The sequence below is a fragment of the Meleagris gallopavo genome, chromosome 15, assembly GCF_000146605.3.
Source record: "Meleagris gallopavo isolate NT-WF06-2002-E0010 breed Aviagen turkey brand Nicholas breeding stock chromosome 15, Turkey_5.1, whole genome shotgun sequence".
Taxonomy (NCBI): Eukaryota; Metazoa; Chordata; class Aves; order Galliformes; family Phasianidae; genus Meleagris; species Meleagris gallopavo.
Window position 1 is genome coordinate 12,908,327 of NC_015025.2, and position 17,920 is coordinate 12,926,246.

General features: G+C 41.8%; 1 protein-coding gene across 1 annotated transcript; it reads right to left on the bottom strand.

The window, feature by feature from the left end:
- Positions 1-3,176: 3,176 nt before the first annotated feature.
- Positions 3,177-11,337, bottom strand: CANX (calnexin). Its single transcript, XM_003210435.4, is given in 15 exon segments — positions 3,177-3,244; positions 3,827-3,915; positions 4,069-4,115; positions 4,117-4,196; positions 4,286-4,405; positions 4,616-4,831; positions 5,177-5,333; positions 5,790-5,903; positions 6,572-6,761; positions 7,220-7,412; positions 8,214-8,295; positions 9,563-9,704; positions 10,048-10,106; positions 10,593-10,666; positions 11,125-11,337. Coding segments are annotated over 15 exon segments (1,800 nt in total). The 5' UTR covers positions 11,308-11,337; the 3' UTR covers positions 3,177-3,190.
- Between the last annotated feature and the right edge of the window lie 6,583 nt (positions 11,338-17,920).

Here is a 17,920-nt window from a genome sequence, read left to right on the forward strand (position 1 = left end):
CCGCGCCGCCGCCATCTTGAAATTGTTTTTCCCCTCAAGAGCCGAGTTGAGAATAAATAGGCGGAGCTTCCTGGGTGGCGGGCGACGTCACGGCGCGTCGCGCGTCACGAGCAGTGAGGGACGGCGCTCTCAGCCAATAGGAAGGCGCGGAGGCGCAAAGGGAAGCGGCCGAGGCGTAGGTGGAGAGAGAGCCTGGCAGGGGGCGGGCTGCGGCGCGTTTAAAAGGCACGGGAAGAAAAAAGGCGGGGCGAAGGCGGCGCAGCCAATCGGGACAGGGAAAGATGGAGCGTGCGGTGATTGACGGGAGGCGGGGCGCCGCTGTTCCTCGGGGGCTCAGGGCGAGAGCGCCAGGATTTCATTCCGAGGGTTGAAACTTCGGCCAATTACCAAGCAAAGCGCCGTCCTGCAACAATTCACCCCGCCCCGCTTCTGCAGCATTAAGAACAACCACGGGCCCCCGCTGCGGTACCAGGGCTAGCTTGGACCGACCTCGAGCCCCACAGGGACCCAGCACACGGGCTCACGGAAGATAAGAGATGACCCGAGGCACCCAGAAGCCCATCTTAAAACAGACGATCCGACTACATTTCGGTGCATCACAGCAACAAGCCAGGATGCATTGCTACGAGCCCCAGCCAGAACAACAGCTTGCTTACTACTTACATCAACTCTTCTCTGAACAGCAGTGCTAGGAGAAAAACCATTTTATAGCAGTTGTGTTCTATCTTCTGTACAATTATATCCCCTTCCTCATGGAACCCCTCCCTCAGCCCAGACACACGAGTTCAGCTTACACAGCTATCTTTTCCTCCCCCGCTTTAACAGAGCAATGCTGAGGCTGAACACAGCCACCCCATGCAGAAGGCAGGGTAAGAAGTGACACCTGCATTTTCTAGCTGTTTCAGAAAGTCTTAATTTATTGTAGAGATTATTTAAGCATACACTATGGTATCAAAAAAAAAAAAAGCCATAGCATGCAGACAGACCTCTTCAGAGATTTAGCAAAGCAAATGTAGACTTACATTTCGCCTTAGTATTGTTTTAAAAGCTGACAGCAGATCTCAAATTCCATTGTGATGCTGGGAAAGAACACGTATGCACATGAATTGTTAGGGAGTTTAAGGCAATTTGCATATTAAGATAAAAACCATTGGATTAGTAGAATTATGTTATGCTCAAAATGTTAGCTGAATTGAAACCATTTACATAAACTTCATCTCAACGGACTGAGTCATAAATAGCAGCTGCTCCTTGATAGAAGTACAGTCCTGAGAACAAGCTAAAAGCAATGCTTAAGCTATGACATCTCCCATGTCAGAGTATAAGCTATTTTGGCAGTCAGGAGCAGTATTTACCCGGTGTTCAACAGGCAAAGGCATTCTAAACATGCAATAGCTCCCAACAGAAGTCTGAAATTACTTCCAGTATCCTGCTTACAATAGTTTATTTGCACACTGCTGAAAAAAAATTTATCAAGAAATCCTGCTATGCATTTGTGGTCACTAATATTTCAAACACAACAAACGAGGGATACAACGTAAGGACAGGCAGCAAAAAGGTATTTGTACAAAAGAAAAGAAAACCAACAAACAAAAAACCCAAGCCTTTAGTAATTTAGACTGTTTGCAAGGTTTGGAGCACCCAACCCCCTCCCCCACAGCCCCTGGGAATTATTCCCCATACTACAGCTATGACCAAACAACACTGGAGTGTTTAAATTCAGTGCAAGAGAAGTAATTTCAGGACATTTAATTTCACTCTAAACAAACAAAAGCTTATCTGTATAGACAACTGAACCCCAACATATTTGGTACAGTGTGATGAAGTCACATAGATTTCACCCTCAGAGGTATGCTCTTGTAGTGACCACCAGCATTCCACAAGTGTCTGAAACAGTATAATATGGTAGACACAACGCTTTAAAAAAATTTATTCAGCTGGAATTGAAACTCCCTAACATTCACAATATAATTTAGGATGCATTTGTTACATGAAAAGCAGATGAAAGACTTAACAGTTTCACATACCACTTAAGATATTCCACATGCTTCTTTCCCCACCTACAAATACTGACATCTTGGGATTTTTTCCTTATTAAATACTCGGTTCAACTTCTCTATCAACCATTTCTCCCATTCCTATAGGAATACATACAGTGATAACAGTGAGGATATGAGACACTGTCCTATCCAGTGCTTGGACCCTGGAGTAGGCCTAGCTATAAAAATAAAGAGTTTGACAATGAGCTGAACATGAAGCACTTCCAGCAATTGAGGCAAAGCTGCACTCAGAAAAAGCTGTGTAGTCACAGAGAAAGGAAAGTATCAGTGGCTGAAGAGAGGGGAAAAGGGAGAGTAGTCTAACACTACCCCTCTGCCCCCCAACAACCTGTTAACTTTACAAAGAGTTGAAGAACTAACAAAATCCATTAACTGTAAGGTCTGCAGGATTAAATGCCACGTTAAGACAACCCACTCCAAATCCTACATCATTTGTCAACACTCAATTGGGCTTTAGCCGTGTGCAGAGTGCATGTTCCATAGACCGACCAACTAACCCCTTCCTCTTCCCTCCCAGCTCCCACCAGGAACAAAGTTTAACTACTGGTTTCCCCCACACATGATCTTCTCTCCCTCTCCTTTTTTTTTTTCCCTTTGAGGGAAGAGGCAATGTCAAATGTATTGACAACTTTTCTTCAAATAATTACCAAATTTTTAGGGATAGAAAGACACGACATAGGAGTTTGCATATTTGTAAAAAAAAAAAAAACTAGTTATGAAACTGCATTTTTTTTATCATCTAGCATTTAAAGATTCGTTGTTATTCTTCACTAATTAACAGATTAAATTAAGCCAAGATACGAGACTGGTAAAATTCTACCAATCTACATAAAAACAAAAAAATATTTAAAACCAAAAGTGAAAAGGTTAGTCATGTTACATTCCAAAATCCACAGCCCATTATATTAAATGCATTCTTTCTACAGGAATGATGTTCTTTATAACAGATGGATTGCAAGTATTTTACTGCTAGACACTCCATTACATTGGATAGTGTGACTGGAACCTGTGGATGGTGAAATCTTGAGGTTTGTCCAAGTTTCAATGTAAGGTGTCCAAGGTCCTCTCCCAGAACCATGTTTTGGAAAAAAATTCATACAGATTAAGTTCTTATGATTTTTTTTTTTTTTTCAATCTTTCCTTGGCTTTCTGTTTCTGGGTGATCTATTCACAGTTTCCTCCTCCTGCAAGAAAGTGAGGTGTGAAAACATTAAGAAAATCTAAATTTATTCCCAAAAGCCATTTAAAACAATCTTACAAACAACTTACTTCTGCAACTCCACATTACAATTGATTTTGGAAGGATCTCTTGCTGTTACTACACCTTCCTTTCCATGCAGGGTAGACAATTCCTTATTTTCACAGTGAATTTATGTTATTTGCTCCAAGTACTGCTGCAGCTGCACAAATGCCTTTAAGTTCAAGCAACACTCCACCCATTTTTAAGTCAGCCATTATGTCAGTGTGGAGCACTTAAAAGGTCACATCCTGACTACACACAAAGCTGAATGAGCCTTTTGCCTCAAGATGATGCATTCCACACAATCCTACTCTTCCCACAATGCAGGGTCTATGGCATGTGCCTTCCTTTCACAATGTTCCCTGCTTTGCTGAGGTTGGCCACAGCAATTCCTATTTTGAGAGGGATTAAATTCTCTGGAGTTCTGACACTGGAAAGGAGCACCATATGAACCAGGTTAATTAAGCTTGTGGATTTTTTCTTGGTATAGAAAAAGGCTTTCCTCAAAAATCAAGTGCTCTCTTACCTCTGATGCACGTTTCCTGTCCTCCTCTTCTTCCTCCTCTTCCTCTTGACTAGCACTTCCTATATCAGCATCATTTTTCTGCTTCTCCTCTAAGGAAGAGAGGAAGAAATCTCATTCATTTTCTTGCCATTAGATTTGCACCTTCAGTTCACCTTTGGCTTGATACTATGTCTGCCCATCTTGCTCTTTTGTTCTTTCAGATTGAGAACTCCATTTGTCTCACGATTGACTATTTTGCCTACCTAGCTTCTCCTCATTTGCTTCCTCCTCTTCCTCCTTGTCTCCTTTTCTTTTCTTCCTCTCTCTCATCACTCATCACATCAGGCTGAGGTGCATCAGTCTTTTTGTACTCCGCAGCACTTGGCTGCTTCTAAAAAAAAAGTGTTAGTTGTAAAGTTAAGGCACATTACACTGAATCACTTCTTAAATACTATACTTATTATCAGAGGAAATGCATACCTTCCCAGAGCAGCAGAAAAGGACTACAAGGAACACTGGGAAAGCCACAATGAGGATGTACACTACCCAAAGCCAAGGACGCTCTTCAGCAGCTGCCATCATCTGGCCCACAACACCAGGCTGTAAGATACAATGAACCATTAAAACCCAGCAAGTCACAGCAGTTAAGTCTGAAACAAATTTTTTCAAATAGGCTTCCTGCATCCCCAAACATGGTATTTAATACTTGGTACCTAAAGATATATATTGATCAACACTAATAAAGTCGGGGCTAAAATAGCAGCAGTGCTGTTTCCGTCAGAAGCACACAATTAAGCCTTTGTTTCTCACCTCTGCAGCACCATCAGCTGCCTTTTTCAGTCCCCATCCATCATTGGCCCAGTCATCAGCCACAGCTCTTTCAGTACAGATGATAAAGTTGTCAAAAAAGATATCAGATGTCATTGACCATAGCTCAAGTCCCACAGCACTGAAGGGAGTCATCTTGAAAGGCTCCAAGTCTTCAAAGAAATCTGGGTTTGGGATCTTCCTGGGTTTCCATATCCCCTAGGAAAGACAAAAGATATTCAAGCCTTACCTACGGGTATACAGTTTGCATTTTTAGTTTTCAGTCCATTTCAGCTAGGAAGAAAAACTCATTACATTAAATTATAATGTTTATAGGTATATAATGTTTATAGGTATAAACTCTCTACAGATTTGGGAAATCAAGTTTCATGAGTTAAAAGTAAAGCCAAGAAAGCAAGCACTTTGAAACAGTTCACTTGAAAACATAGTAAGATCATAACAGTATTTTTTATTATTAATGACATCTGCTGAACTTAGAATTATTCTGACTTTTGGAAAAGAAACACTGTGCTGGCCAGGAGTTTACACAATAATAAAACCAACCTGATAGTTCACATTATCAATCATAGGAGGTTTCCATTTGCCCTTGTAGTTTGGATTGTCAATCATTGGTCGCTGCCAGGTACCACAGCCAGGAGCTGATTCACATTTCGGATTTGCAATCTGAGGTGCCTCCCATTCGCCATCCATATCCTCATCCCTGAAAGGGAAACCCAGTCTTCATGTCTGTCCCCTTATATAAACTAAATCTTGGAGCATATGTAATTTCTGGGAAAATTAAAATTCCTACTTTAAAATGGAGATATTGAAACTAAATGTAACATAATTCCACAGATAATAACACTGCAGAAGGAGTAAGTATTTCAAGTAGCTTGAAAGCACAGAAGCTCACTGAAAGCTAGTCACTGAGCACAGATGCCTTCCAGAATGGTAAAACTGGAAGATGAACATCCCTGACCTGTTCAGCTTGCAATCTGAACAAAACAGTTCACCAGTATACAGATAAATGAGAATAAAATTGGAGTAATTCCATCTTCCACTTTTGAAAGAAGATGTCTACACTGACAACTTTCTTCGCAAACAACAATAAACCAGTTATTCTTGTATTTGTCAAAACCAGAACGCCTGTCACACTTGTAACACATAGTAAACATACCAATCTTCAGGCTTCTCAGCATCAGGGTCTGCTACGTATTCTGGCTCATCATCCAGCCAGCCCTCTGGTTTCACAGCATTTTCATCTGCTATCTTTGCAGGAGCATCTTCATCCCTTGAAGATGGAATTTAATATATTAACACAATATGCAAAAAAAATTCCCAACCCTAACAGCAAGATTCTGAGACTTTCAGCAAGCCCACTGATTTATCAGCCAGCTTCACTTCTGACACACAGCACCATGTTTTAACTTGCAGTCTGTTACCTTACAGATACCCCAAAGCACAGTCAATAGCTCCAGCTAATACACAGTATTTTTTAATACTAATCTAGAAAGGGCACATTACAGCAAATCCCATATGTCTAATGGTCACTGGAAACATATATTTGAGCTTGCAATCAAGTCTATGATTCATAGAGCACAGGCTCAAGAACAAAAAAACAGCATCAGCTTCTGCCATAGGCTCAGGTATTTCAGTCACTTAACTACACATTACACAAATAACTTACACCTTCATCCTATCTTTTAAGCAAATCAAAGATGAGTACATCGGCTAACATGAATGTTTTCAGTAGTCTTTATCTGTGGGCAGCACAAGAACAGTTATTCCTACAGGACATCAATCCTTTCTGCCTTTATTTACTGCACTGCTACTAAACCAACCTGTAACTAAAAGTTCACAAGTGCAGGACTCAAGATTCTGTGTGTCATTAGAGGACTTTTGATAGGCTGAAGTTACCACACCAAGACCTCCCTCTCTTCCACTCTTCCAACACCTTACCAGTCATCTGGTTTAACAGCATCTGGATCTGGGATTTTGGGTCTCTCATCCCAATCCTCAGGCTTCTGGTCATTTGGGTCCTCAATCTCTCGGGGTGGATTCACAGGAGGAGACATATCATTTAGCAAATTCCCACTGTTGACAACCATTTGATCAACCAGAATTTCAAAACTATTATCAGGATTCAAAACTGGAAAGAAAAAGTAAATACAGCCATTACACAGAGGATACAAAGTGTGCTTCTAAGTATCACTCATTCCTGCGTGTACAATTCAAACTTCATTAATCCAAGCTACCATCTACCTAGCAACTATTTTTAAGAATTAAGAACCTTTCCCATGATGTCTAAATATAACCAGTGACAGAAATACTTCTCATACCATGTTACTCAGAACTACTCTGAAATACAGTTCTCCTTTATCTGTTTAGTTTAAGATCTCATGACTTTTTAAGTGAATCAAAACTTCTCCCAAGGAAGAAACAAGCCTTTATGTACTAAGACTAGTTTTTGCATTCATAACTTTCAAGTGGTTTCCAGCTGCCTGGTATATTCATACAAAGATCTGTTTGTTCATGTGTTCACTGAGTTTTTGATTCAGAAAACACAGAAGTAGTATTAACGTGAATAGCAGCTAGCAGTCAACATACCCAGAGTATAAAGGTGTGTCTTCTTATCAGTGAAGTAGGTCTTCAAGTCTGCATCTGGACGCTTCGCGTGCTTCTCCTCATATTTGCCAGTCTTTGGGTTTTTGTGCCGGAAGATGAAGTGCAGTTTATAGTCCTCTCCACATTTGTCAGGGCCAAACATGATCGTGTATGGAGTCTTGTCATGGAAATGATCCTTTAAAAACAATGCAAAACTTAATGCTATTAATTTGAAATACAACTTCAGCTAATGCCTACCCTAAAAACTCTCAGTGCATTAGAAACTGTTCTGCAACTTAGTATCAAAGGCAGTGAGGCTCCCAGACTAAAACTTACATCACAATTACAAGCTTCTAGAGAGAAGACCAGAATTAGCCTAGCATCATTATTTTGCACCTTTGGTCTCTACTTTCCAGATTTGGCTGTACAGAATTGCTGTACAAGTGTTATTAACAAGGCAAGTAAATCATTACACAGTGACAACTATGTATTTTTAAGCAAATCCCTACACTACAAAAATGACTAAAAAGCCACTAACAGAAATATCAGATACTATCAGCCAGTCCAGTGACTTTCTTTCACATGAAGAATAAGCAGCATTAAAAGTGGAGCCGAGATGTATTTCGTTTATACACAAGCTGCTATATACTGCCTCAATTTCAGATTTAACTGAATATAATAATTGTAAGTCTATTTGTTCTGGTAAATGCTATTGTGAGATTCAATGCATACATGAAACTGGCCAGATAGCCAAGTAGTCTTCTGGATATGTAGTGAAGTCCTACTCGTAATACCCAGAACTTGGGTACATGTAGTCAAGAGGCCAGAAAATTTCAGTATTTCCCATCTCCAGCTGAAAATACTGAAATCAATGAGCACAAAGTATTTTGAAGATCAGGCCCTAAATACACCCCACTGCCTTCACCAAAGTGGTTTCTCTAGAAAGAAAAAAGCTTTGTTGCCTTGTTCCATGGATAACAGCATTAGCAGCACTCACCAGGTTCAATTCAGGTGTCTTTGAAAGCAATTTCACATAGGCCCCGCCACACTCTATTCCATTTTGGAAATTTACTTCATACCTTATTTGGACAGAGAAGTGAAGAACATGTTATACACAAGCAACATTTACCTTCATAATACATGACTGATCTTATACTTGAAAATTGCAGAGTAAGGCGATTTTGGTTTTGTTTGTTTCAAATTAAGAGTGAATATTAAAAACACATGCTGCACTCTAGAGACTAAGCAGATGTTCAAGAGGGCCTGAGAAAAGAAGAGAATCGAGGATTTAAAAGACTTAACCTGACAGAAAAGATTAAAAGAATTGAGCACTAATCTAGAAGATTATGATCCAGAAGTAGAGGGAAGGAAAGGTTTTTCAAGTATGTAAAAGACTGCAACAGAGATTAAGGGGAACCAATTATTTTCCACTCAACCACTGTGGCAGACAGACAACTCAATTTGCAAGATGACTGAAGCGAGCAGTTGGATCCTAGAAGAACTCCCTTTAGGGTTGTAAGCATACAATAGTATATTTAGAGATGCCAAGGAGTCTGAAAAAGGCAAAGCATGTCTGTCAGGAATAGGCTAAGCATGCTCAAACCTCTCTCAATGCCAGCAGCTGAAGTGAATGACCACTTCAACTTATTTTTAGCCATGCATTGTGAGCCAAAACTAAACAGTAGTGCAAAGTAAAGTGGCCAAATCATTACCTTGTACAAATAAGAACTAGCTCACTAGCTGTTTAAAACTGATAACGTAGGTAATATCCCACAATTCAACTGCTGTCATTGAAAGATTCTTTTCCTGCTTACTAGTCTAACATGCATGCAAGCAGATTCCTCTACATCACTCATGGCCCAGTAAAGGTAGACAAGTTGTTCATCTTCCTCAACAGATGCACTAGAACAAAGGAAGGTGGAAACAAGTGCACCCTTAACACTCTGCCCACTCTCCCTTCGAAACAGGGACACTTCACTGAATAAACACAGTGACAAACATATAGACAAGCTCTTGTCCAAGTGGACATGGACTTCTACAATCAACAGTACAGAAACCAGTTGCCTGTTCTGCTGAGTACAAGAAATACAAGTCCAGGGACTAATTACCAACTCTATTTTTCAGAGACTTTTTTCCTCAGGCTTCAGAGGGGGTCACTCTGTTCCTAACTTCCCACTTGAGGAATCCGGATTGCTATTTTGCTCCTATTCAAATTGCATAATGATACATTACAGTCTATCTTGTGTCACCTAGACCCCCCCCAGCCAACAAAAGCTCAGTTACAAAACGAACCCCAGCCTGCTATCATGTCACTTTTGGTAGAACACTAAGTTATCTTTTACTTACTGTATAATAAGGGGCTTGGTATCAAATACAAAAGGCTTTGAAAGCTTGGATGAAATCGCATGATGTTTGGCTCGTGTTACCAATACAAGCCCTTTGTCTCCTGGAAGCTTAGTGTCCTTCATGTCTTGGACTTCCCATTTACCTGGAGGAAAATTAACCAAATATTATCAAAACCCATTTGATACAATCTTGCCTTAGCTCAATCCTAAGCAAGAAAGTCATCACTGACTTTGTACAGGGTGCCTTGAAGTTACTGGGATGAACGTCTTCACTAAAAATTATTTTAAAACCTCAAAGTGGAAATTTTATCTGAACCTTGCCTGAATCAGCATCATGCTTCATATTGCTAACCATGTACACATTCTCCCATTTTCTTCAATGAACGTAATTTCAAGGAACAAGCAGAACAGACTTACAGTTCTTCTTTGTATAAGGCAAATTGACATTATAAGCATCTATTAAGTCAAAATATGGGTAGGACTCACCATCATATTTGGCAATTTCATCATCTGTATCATCTTTTTTGGCTTTGGAAAGGATCCATCTAGAAGACAAGCATCCAACAGTAAGAAACCCATAGTTTTTCACTATGCACACAAAAAACCTGTTCTTAAAATAGCCTTTGTTGTCCTATGACTACACCCCAGTGTCTCGATCCCCTGAGCTCTATCCCAAGCCTGCAAAGTTCTCATCTTTATGTAGGATCACTCACTCCGTCAGCCTCAGTCTCACTTCCGTAGAAATTCCAATATTCAAGTTTCTAATACCTCATTATGCTTACATTACCTGAAGTACATGAAGTCAGGTGAGAAAGATTAAAGCATACATAAAATATGACTTATCTTCCTGTTATTGCTAGTACCTAAGCAAAAACTAGTTTCTCTCATCACTTCAACAACCAGGACCACATAGTCACTGCTGTAATTCTCCCCACGTGTTGCCAGTTGATTTTCAGTAACAGGCACCAGGAATTCCCTTTCCAATAATACTTTGATTTTGTCTGTTCAGTCACCCCTCACATTATACTCACCCATCCAGAGTTCCTTTATCAAAGGACTCCACAAAATACACCTCACCAGTTGGGACTGGTGCTCTGTAAGTAACCTAGGGAAAAAGAGAGGCATTCATGTACCTTTCAAGGCACATTCTCTAAAGCAGTACTGGCATATACAGCTCACATCCCACATCTATACAGTACAGCACCTAGAACACTCTGGCAGCATAAATACAGAAATGATGTAAACACTGCTGCTTATGCTGAGCCACTGTGCTCTCCTCTGCAACAAAAACTGAAGATTTTATCCAGCTGGAAACTTTAGCATTAATTCCTGATAATTACACCAGTTTTCAAATATTCATTGAAGTCTTTGAGGAAGAAGATGCAGGTCAAATGAAAATAGCAAGGAAGCAGCTAAGCTTAATTCCAAACCTTACTCCCTGTTAGTGATCTTTAACAGCATCACTATACATTAAGTTTCAGCAAAGTAAAGACAACTCTGATCAGAGTGACAGTAGCCAAAACACAAGCAGTAATTACATTTTAAAGAACACCTATGCCAAACCTTTGGAGCTGGAGGAGGCGTGCTGCTTTCAGGATTTGAATCTTCTACATCTTCAACGCCATCATCTAAGTCATCCTCAATATCAATGACATCATCACCATCATCATCACCCACATCATGCTCCTGGGCAGCAAGAGTTCCAAGAGCTAGCAGAGTCACATACAGCAGCCATTTCATCTCCATTATCTGAATAAATAAGAAAGGGAAAGAGGTTAAGCCAGCACACACATGAGCAACGCGCAGCTTCTCAGTTGAGAGGGCAAGCTTTTCTGGCAATAGGTGAGACACCAAGTCACACCACTGAAAGAGGTACAAACTTACCTTCTCAGCTCTGCTATTTATTGCTTCTGGCTGGTTAAGACAGCTCAGAAAGTGGGAAAAGACATACAACTTGAAGGTGTATTTAATACAAAACAGATGCTTGTGCACTGGAGGAGCACATGGACAAGCTCTGCAGATCGTGCTGCAGGAGCGTCAGTATTGTCCTTCCACTGCCACAGCCCACACAAGAACAGACAAACATGTCAGCAACACAACTTACGTATCTAAAAAATCTGAACAGAAAAATCTACTTCTTGTTTGTGAGGAACTCTAGAGACCACAGGTTGACACTGGTATTTCTATTCAGTTCATAAAGACTAACTACCTCTTCCAAGCATCTACAAAGCAACCCATCTTCTACATTGGTCCAGTAGTTCTCTTGATTTCATGCACAGGACACCAGTACCTCCATCCATCAGACCCCTTCCCCATTCTTCCTTCTAGACAGACTGCCAACAGTCACTGATACTATTCAGCAGATGTCTGTGAGCAGCTGGATACTGAAACAGGCCCAGAAGAATTCTCACTGTTCAACAGACAGTTAATTTTATCTCTAATTTAACAGGACGATCAAAGCAGAAAAATCTAACACAAATCTTATAGAAATAAAACATCACACCAATTAATTCATGGGATGCCCAGCATATCATCCTAACTAAAACACAGCAGACCTTGACAAACTCGAGCTCAAAAGATCTCTGCAAGTAAAATGATAGATAAAAAGAATGACTCAACTACTGCACCTTTAGGTGGATGTAGAAAGCAAGACTTCTACCATGCTGCTCATCATTTTATCTGCACCAAAGACAGATGTGCAATGCTCACAGCAAGCAGGAAATCTGCTCCTTTCAATTACATTCCAAATATTTTTTTCCACAGAGTTATAGCTGAGACTAATTCCTTCTAGAACAAGATTATAAAACTAAACATTCTCTCCTTCCCATACGTTCCTGCCTCAGGCTGCAGTCCCACAGACTTACAAACATAACTCAAGAAGAGTTAATAAGGCCTGTAGGGGCATAAGTTTGAGCTAGAAAACAAATTTCCTACTTTCCAAAGCATGTTCAGGCAGCTAAAAGCATTTACAGTCTCAGCACCTTATCAGCACTATCCAGTATACCACAACTCCACTGCATGCTAGATGTACCGTCCTTTTATTCTTTAACTTGCTTCTAATGACAGAGGGGATGTTTTATTTCTCCAACTAAACTGCAGTTTAGAGACTCGCGTTGAGGTCACGTCCAGTTTGTCACTACAGCAACCCGCAGTCACAGCCTGTTCCCTAACAATAGTGATGGCCTCGAGGATTATGCTCTCAATCCATGCCCACAGCCCTCCCCCACAGCTCAGGCAACTGCACCAAAACAGCTCGGAGCCGAAAGGAATCGGCTCACAGCATGAACAGCTGACACAAACTTTTAGTGTTCCTACATATAAGCAAAGCCTGTTTTGTTTGGTGGGTTTTTTTTCCATGCACGGGGTACAGTCAGCATGGAGAAGTTACAGACTGCACAGAGGCACACGGATCTTACTGCAAATTGGGAACCACAGAACAAAGCCAAAGAACAAAAGCTGTCAAGTAAACATCAGAATCAACAGAAGCTGAAATCCTCCTGCATAGACAGCGTGCTCTGAGCAGGGCCAGGCCCACAGGGACAGAAGAGGAGGAAAAACAAGAGCCTGAAGTACCTGCTGAAGAAGCAACCGTTAAAGCTCTGGATGTGCCCTGTGTGACTGAAGCAACTCCGGGTGAGGTGGCACAGGGATGCCCTTCCAAGGTAAGGCTGAGTTTTATCTTGCCTTACCAAACACATTCCTAACAGGGCTAGATTTGGTAGAATTTCACTCCAAGTTTTGTAACTGCTTTCAAGTTCTATCATGCAGATAGAACTGCTGCACTGTTTCAAGAGAGCAATGACAAAATGCTTCTTAAAAATATAGCAAGGTTAAAAGTAAGACACTGCTTTCCTATTCCGCATGCCTCCTCTCCTCCCAGGCCTGGGCACAGGATGTCAGCAACTCAGCACATAAGCAATCCCCTTGCTGACCTCACCACCAGCAGTGGAACTCTGGGTTAAAGATGCAGATCAGCCCTCAAACGTTCACAGCAGTACAGGCTCCGTGTGGAATTATTACCTTCTTTATCATCCCACCCCAACTAGAGCCCTTGAGAAATACCTGTCTGTGGTCAATGGACTTTGGTAAAAGTGCTTCTTGCTTGGCTAACTGACAAGGCCACACAGCCTGATACTGCATGCAAGGTTGCTCCAGAAATTCTGTCACAGCATTCAGGTAGAACCAGTCAGGTCCACCAATGCCCCACAAAGCACAGGCAGCAGCTCTTTCGCTCTGCACATCAGTGCTCCTGATGCAACCACAGGGACCCACCCCACAGCTTCCCATTTCCCAGCCAACCCTGGCTGAGTTGGAGGCTTGGGGAAACTCACTTCAGGCTGCAAGTACAATCTACTCAAATTTCCCACAGCTTATTTCTTTTAATTAAAAAAGCTAAAACCTCTATGTTTTAGTTAATCCACTTCTCTATCTTTGCTTCTTTATAATGATTGGAAAGCAGTTTTCACAAGCTTATATCCCTATAAGGAGCATCCTACACAGCTCTCTTCTATGTATGAAATCATTCCCAAATTCTGCCCAAAATCCACTCACACACCCAGCTCAGGCTGGGAACACCTCCAGCACTGCCACTTGTCAGGCCAAGCTCCTCTCCCTGCTCATCTGCAACAATCTGCACATGAAACCACACAAAATTGTCCTGAGAACATCCAAAGCCAAGCACAGGTTTTTGATATTTTAGAAGCTACATCTGTAACAGACACTGCTACAGAAGAAAGTTTCAACTTCACATAATCCTTGGAGACACAACAAAGATGATGATATTGTAGTAAGTCAGGCTACTCCTAAACTGGAGGCAATAGGAGTCAGTTTTCACACAAGATACTCCTCAAACAAATTTCCAGCGGAGCTTTGAGCTGCCAGCAACTACAGGTGTAGGTGCACAGTGTAACATTCAGAAGCACAGCCACTGACTGCACTAAGATTTGATTCCTCCTCTGCAGAAGAGCCCAGCTTCCAATTCTGATTCTCTCCCTGCACTTCTGTTCTTCAGTTTCCATGCAGCACTTCCCAACAGTGGTGCAATGATCACGCAGCTGCCCCAAGCCCTTTGTAACAGTTGAGCTCAGGTCTCCCACCCAGAGAGCAACTCCCATTTTCACTACACCACCATTCCACATCAGAGGTAAGAACTTTCCTTCTTAAATAAAGTCTTCAGACACTCTTAGACATCAGCAGGCAATCTGCATAGAAGGGAAAATCTACCATTTGCTATCACAAGGGACTAACCAGAAAAAGTTAAGACTGCCAGTGCCATCACATCACTCACCCTCAGGCAGCTTCCACTCCAGAAACTCGCTGCCACCCCAGCACTGCTCACCAACTCTTGTCAGAGGGCTGAAGCATTTTCCCCTGGAATTTATGGGACCACTGAAAACAGACACCTGGAACTGCACTGCAGAGTTACACTGGTAAAAACTAACTCAAACTGGACGTAAAGAGACAGCATCAGCTGCACTCTTACAATGCAGGACCAAGGGATTGCTGCCTTTGGATTCCAAGACCTTAAGGAAATCATGCAGCTTCACAGACTTATTTTTCCTATTTCATTGGGCATAAAGTCTAATTTCCTTCTTAGTTAGTGGCATGACACTGCAAAGACTTGATCAATACATCAGAGTTATCACCACAACGTGCAGCAGGAAGGACACAGTGGAGAGGGCCCTCACAGAGGATGTCTAAGTTCCTTGCTATCATACTTCCAGAATGTACTCTTTATAAAGTTACTTCCCTGACAGTTTAAGCAGAGCCTGCAAAACCAGTTTAATCATCTCCTTGGTTACACATCTATTTGAGTGGTTCATGGAGTCAGTTCTTAACACTACATATTGCACAAACTACAGCTGAATTGCTGCTAGATATATAGTTTAACAAAGTTCTTTCTATTAAAAAAAGCCCTGTCAGATAAAACAAGTCTTTCAAACTAAGGTACTGCAGAGCTAAGCATCAAAGGGAAGTGCCTGTATCATACAAGTTACCATAACTACCCTTCAGAAACTTAACTGGAAGAGCATTATCAGCTTTTATTTCAGCAGCATCTCAATCAACAGCTGAAACTGACTTGATCCTATATAAACAAGATTTACTAGCAAAGCCCTGTGCTCAGTACCACACTTTGCTACTGTATTTACAGAGGAAGCACACCTGCAAAAATAAGCACAATGCATCGTCATGCAAGACAAGGGCCATGGAAGAAAGATGTACAGTCACAAGTCAATACATTCAAACAAAACTGCCAGGAGACCAAAAGGAAGACAGATATCTGCCCCATCCTCACCCCCCACCTCTTTCCTTCCAAACTACATTTTCATTATTTCTGAGCAAGACTTGGCTACTCTATGAGGTAGTTCAATAATCCCTTAAAGTTCAAACCACTGAGGAGTGGAGGAATCTCTGACATCTCAAGATCCCTCCACCTTCCACATCCTGCCTCCTCTGCTGTGTCACAGCAACTGCCTGATGGTGAGCAGGGCAGGCCATTTAAGATGGCTAAAAACCCTTCTGCCATGCTGTTTTAACCGGTCATCGATTCTCCAGCCCAGTACACAAAGGCAAAAGGTGTTGTAGTGGGACAACCAGCCAAGGATAAAGGAAATTAAGCTGCTAGCAGCAGCATCAGCTTTATGCCATAGCACGCCTGTCAGACAGACCTCTCATAAGGCAGACCTGGGAGATCTACACCCCACAGCAAAGCTAGACAACTAACTTCATTGCCAAACACTGATTTCAGCAACCAGTATCTCACCGCTCCTCTGAGAGGGATATAATAAAATTATGTTCATACATACAGCAGCTCATACGACGCAGACAAAATTATTTTCCCCTTAAGTGCTTAGTTCTGCAGTCAGACAGACTCCAGTACTGCCCTGCCTTGCTTTCAACAGGCCGAAGTTCTGTGTGTGGGTGGTTTTGTTTGTTTTTTTTCCTCCCCCTCAAAAAGAAGGGGGTGTGTAAGATACACTGCTACTTCAAGGTCTGAGAAGAGATTAGCCAGACCTGCAGCCCTACACACAACAGAAAAAGCTGCCCTGGTTGGGCTGCAAGGAGCACAAACCAAGAGATTAGGTGTGAAAGGTGACAGCAAAGCTTGCCTTTAATAAGCACTTCAAATACGCCAGTTTCTAAAAATAATGTACAACATTGCAGAAACAGCAAGGGAGAAAACACCATGTACTGTTTGTCAGCACAGAGATCCCTGCAGAACTGGAAGTCCTTGGAAGACAAAGGCAGAACTGCAAGGCTTCTTGGCCATAAAACAGATGGACTGCAAGAGAAATTATGGTAGGTGGGGAGAGATCTGGAGGCGCCTCAAGATCTTTGACATCATGCCTAGAAATCAATTCAGGTTTGCCTTGCTTAGAATTGATTCCAGCAAGAACAGGCTGCCATTTTGTTCACTGCAAGAGGCAGAAAAATGAAAGGCCAGAAAAGGAAACACAAGGAAGGACTAAGTACAAGTTACAGGGTGCTCTCAGTAAAGGATTTATTCATTTACTTAGGAGGAAGTGCTGCAACACATCAAATGAAAGGGCAATCTAGCAGAAGCTGCAAGCTTTCATGCTGTTCTGCATTAGGCTTCTCTCCTAAGGAGGGCAGCCAACACTAGGAAACAGTTAACATCTTACAGCCAGCTTGTCAAGTAGCATGTAGAAGTATTCTCTCCATCATATACATATATCTACATAAAGTGAAGTAAGTGGGAATATGAAGACTTAAACAAATACCAAGTTTAGTTCAAAAAAAGGGCTAAGCATTCTGAATAAACCCAAATAATGCAATCACACCAACAGCAGGGATGTTTTCATAGCCACTCTCATGCACCTGAAGTGCTTCTGGAGCAACATATTTTCACATTCATTCAGCCCATATTCTTCACACTGTTATCTCACACACAACTACAGCTCTATCATCTCCTTGTAATACACGTGGGTTATTTCTACTTACTTGACAACAAACATCATGTTCCTGGAGCCTAGACCTCAGGCACCTGACAAACCCCAAACAAACTCGGTACGCTTTACACGATGCTCTGCAGAAGCACCGCAGTATTAATTAACTCTGCAGCGTTAATTAACACCACAACGGCTGAAGCCCCGAGCTGTACCATAACTGCAGCCACCACCGCACGGCAGCTTCCCTTCCAAACGAGATCAGCCGCAGCATTTCTCCTTCCACCGCCTAGAAAGTTCTGAAGCGCAGGACGGCACGTGAAAGTTCACTCGTGAAGAGCAGAGCAAACAGGAACGCAGGGCTGCGCGTGCTTTACTCCGATTTTCCATTCAAAAGCACGCTGCTCAGACCTCCACCCAGCCCTACGAGCTCACAGCCCCCCACCCTGAAG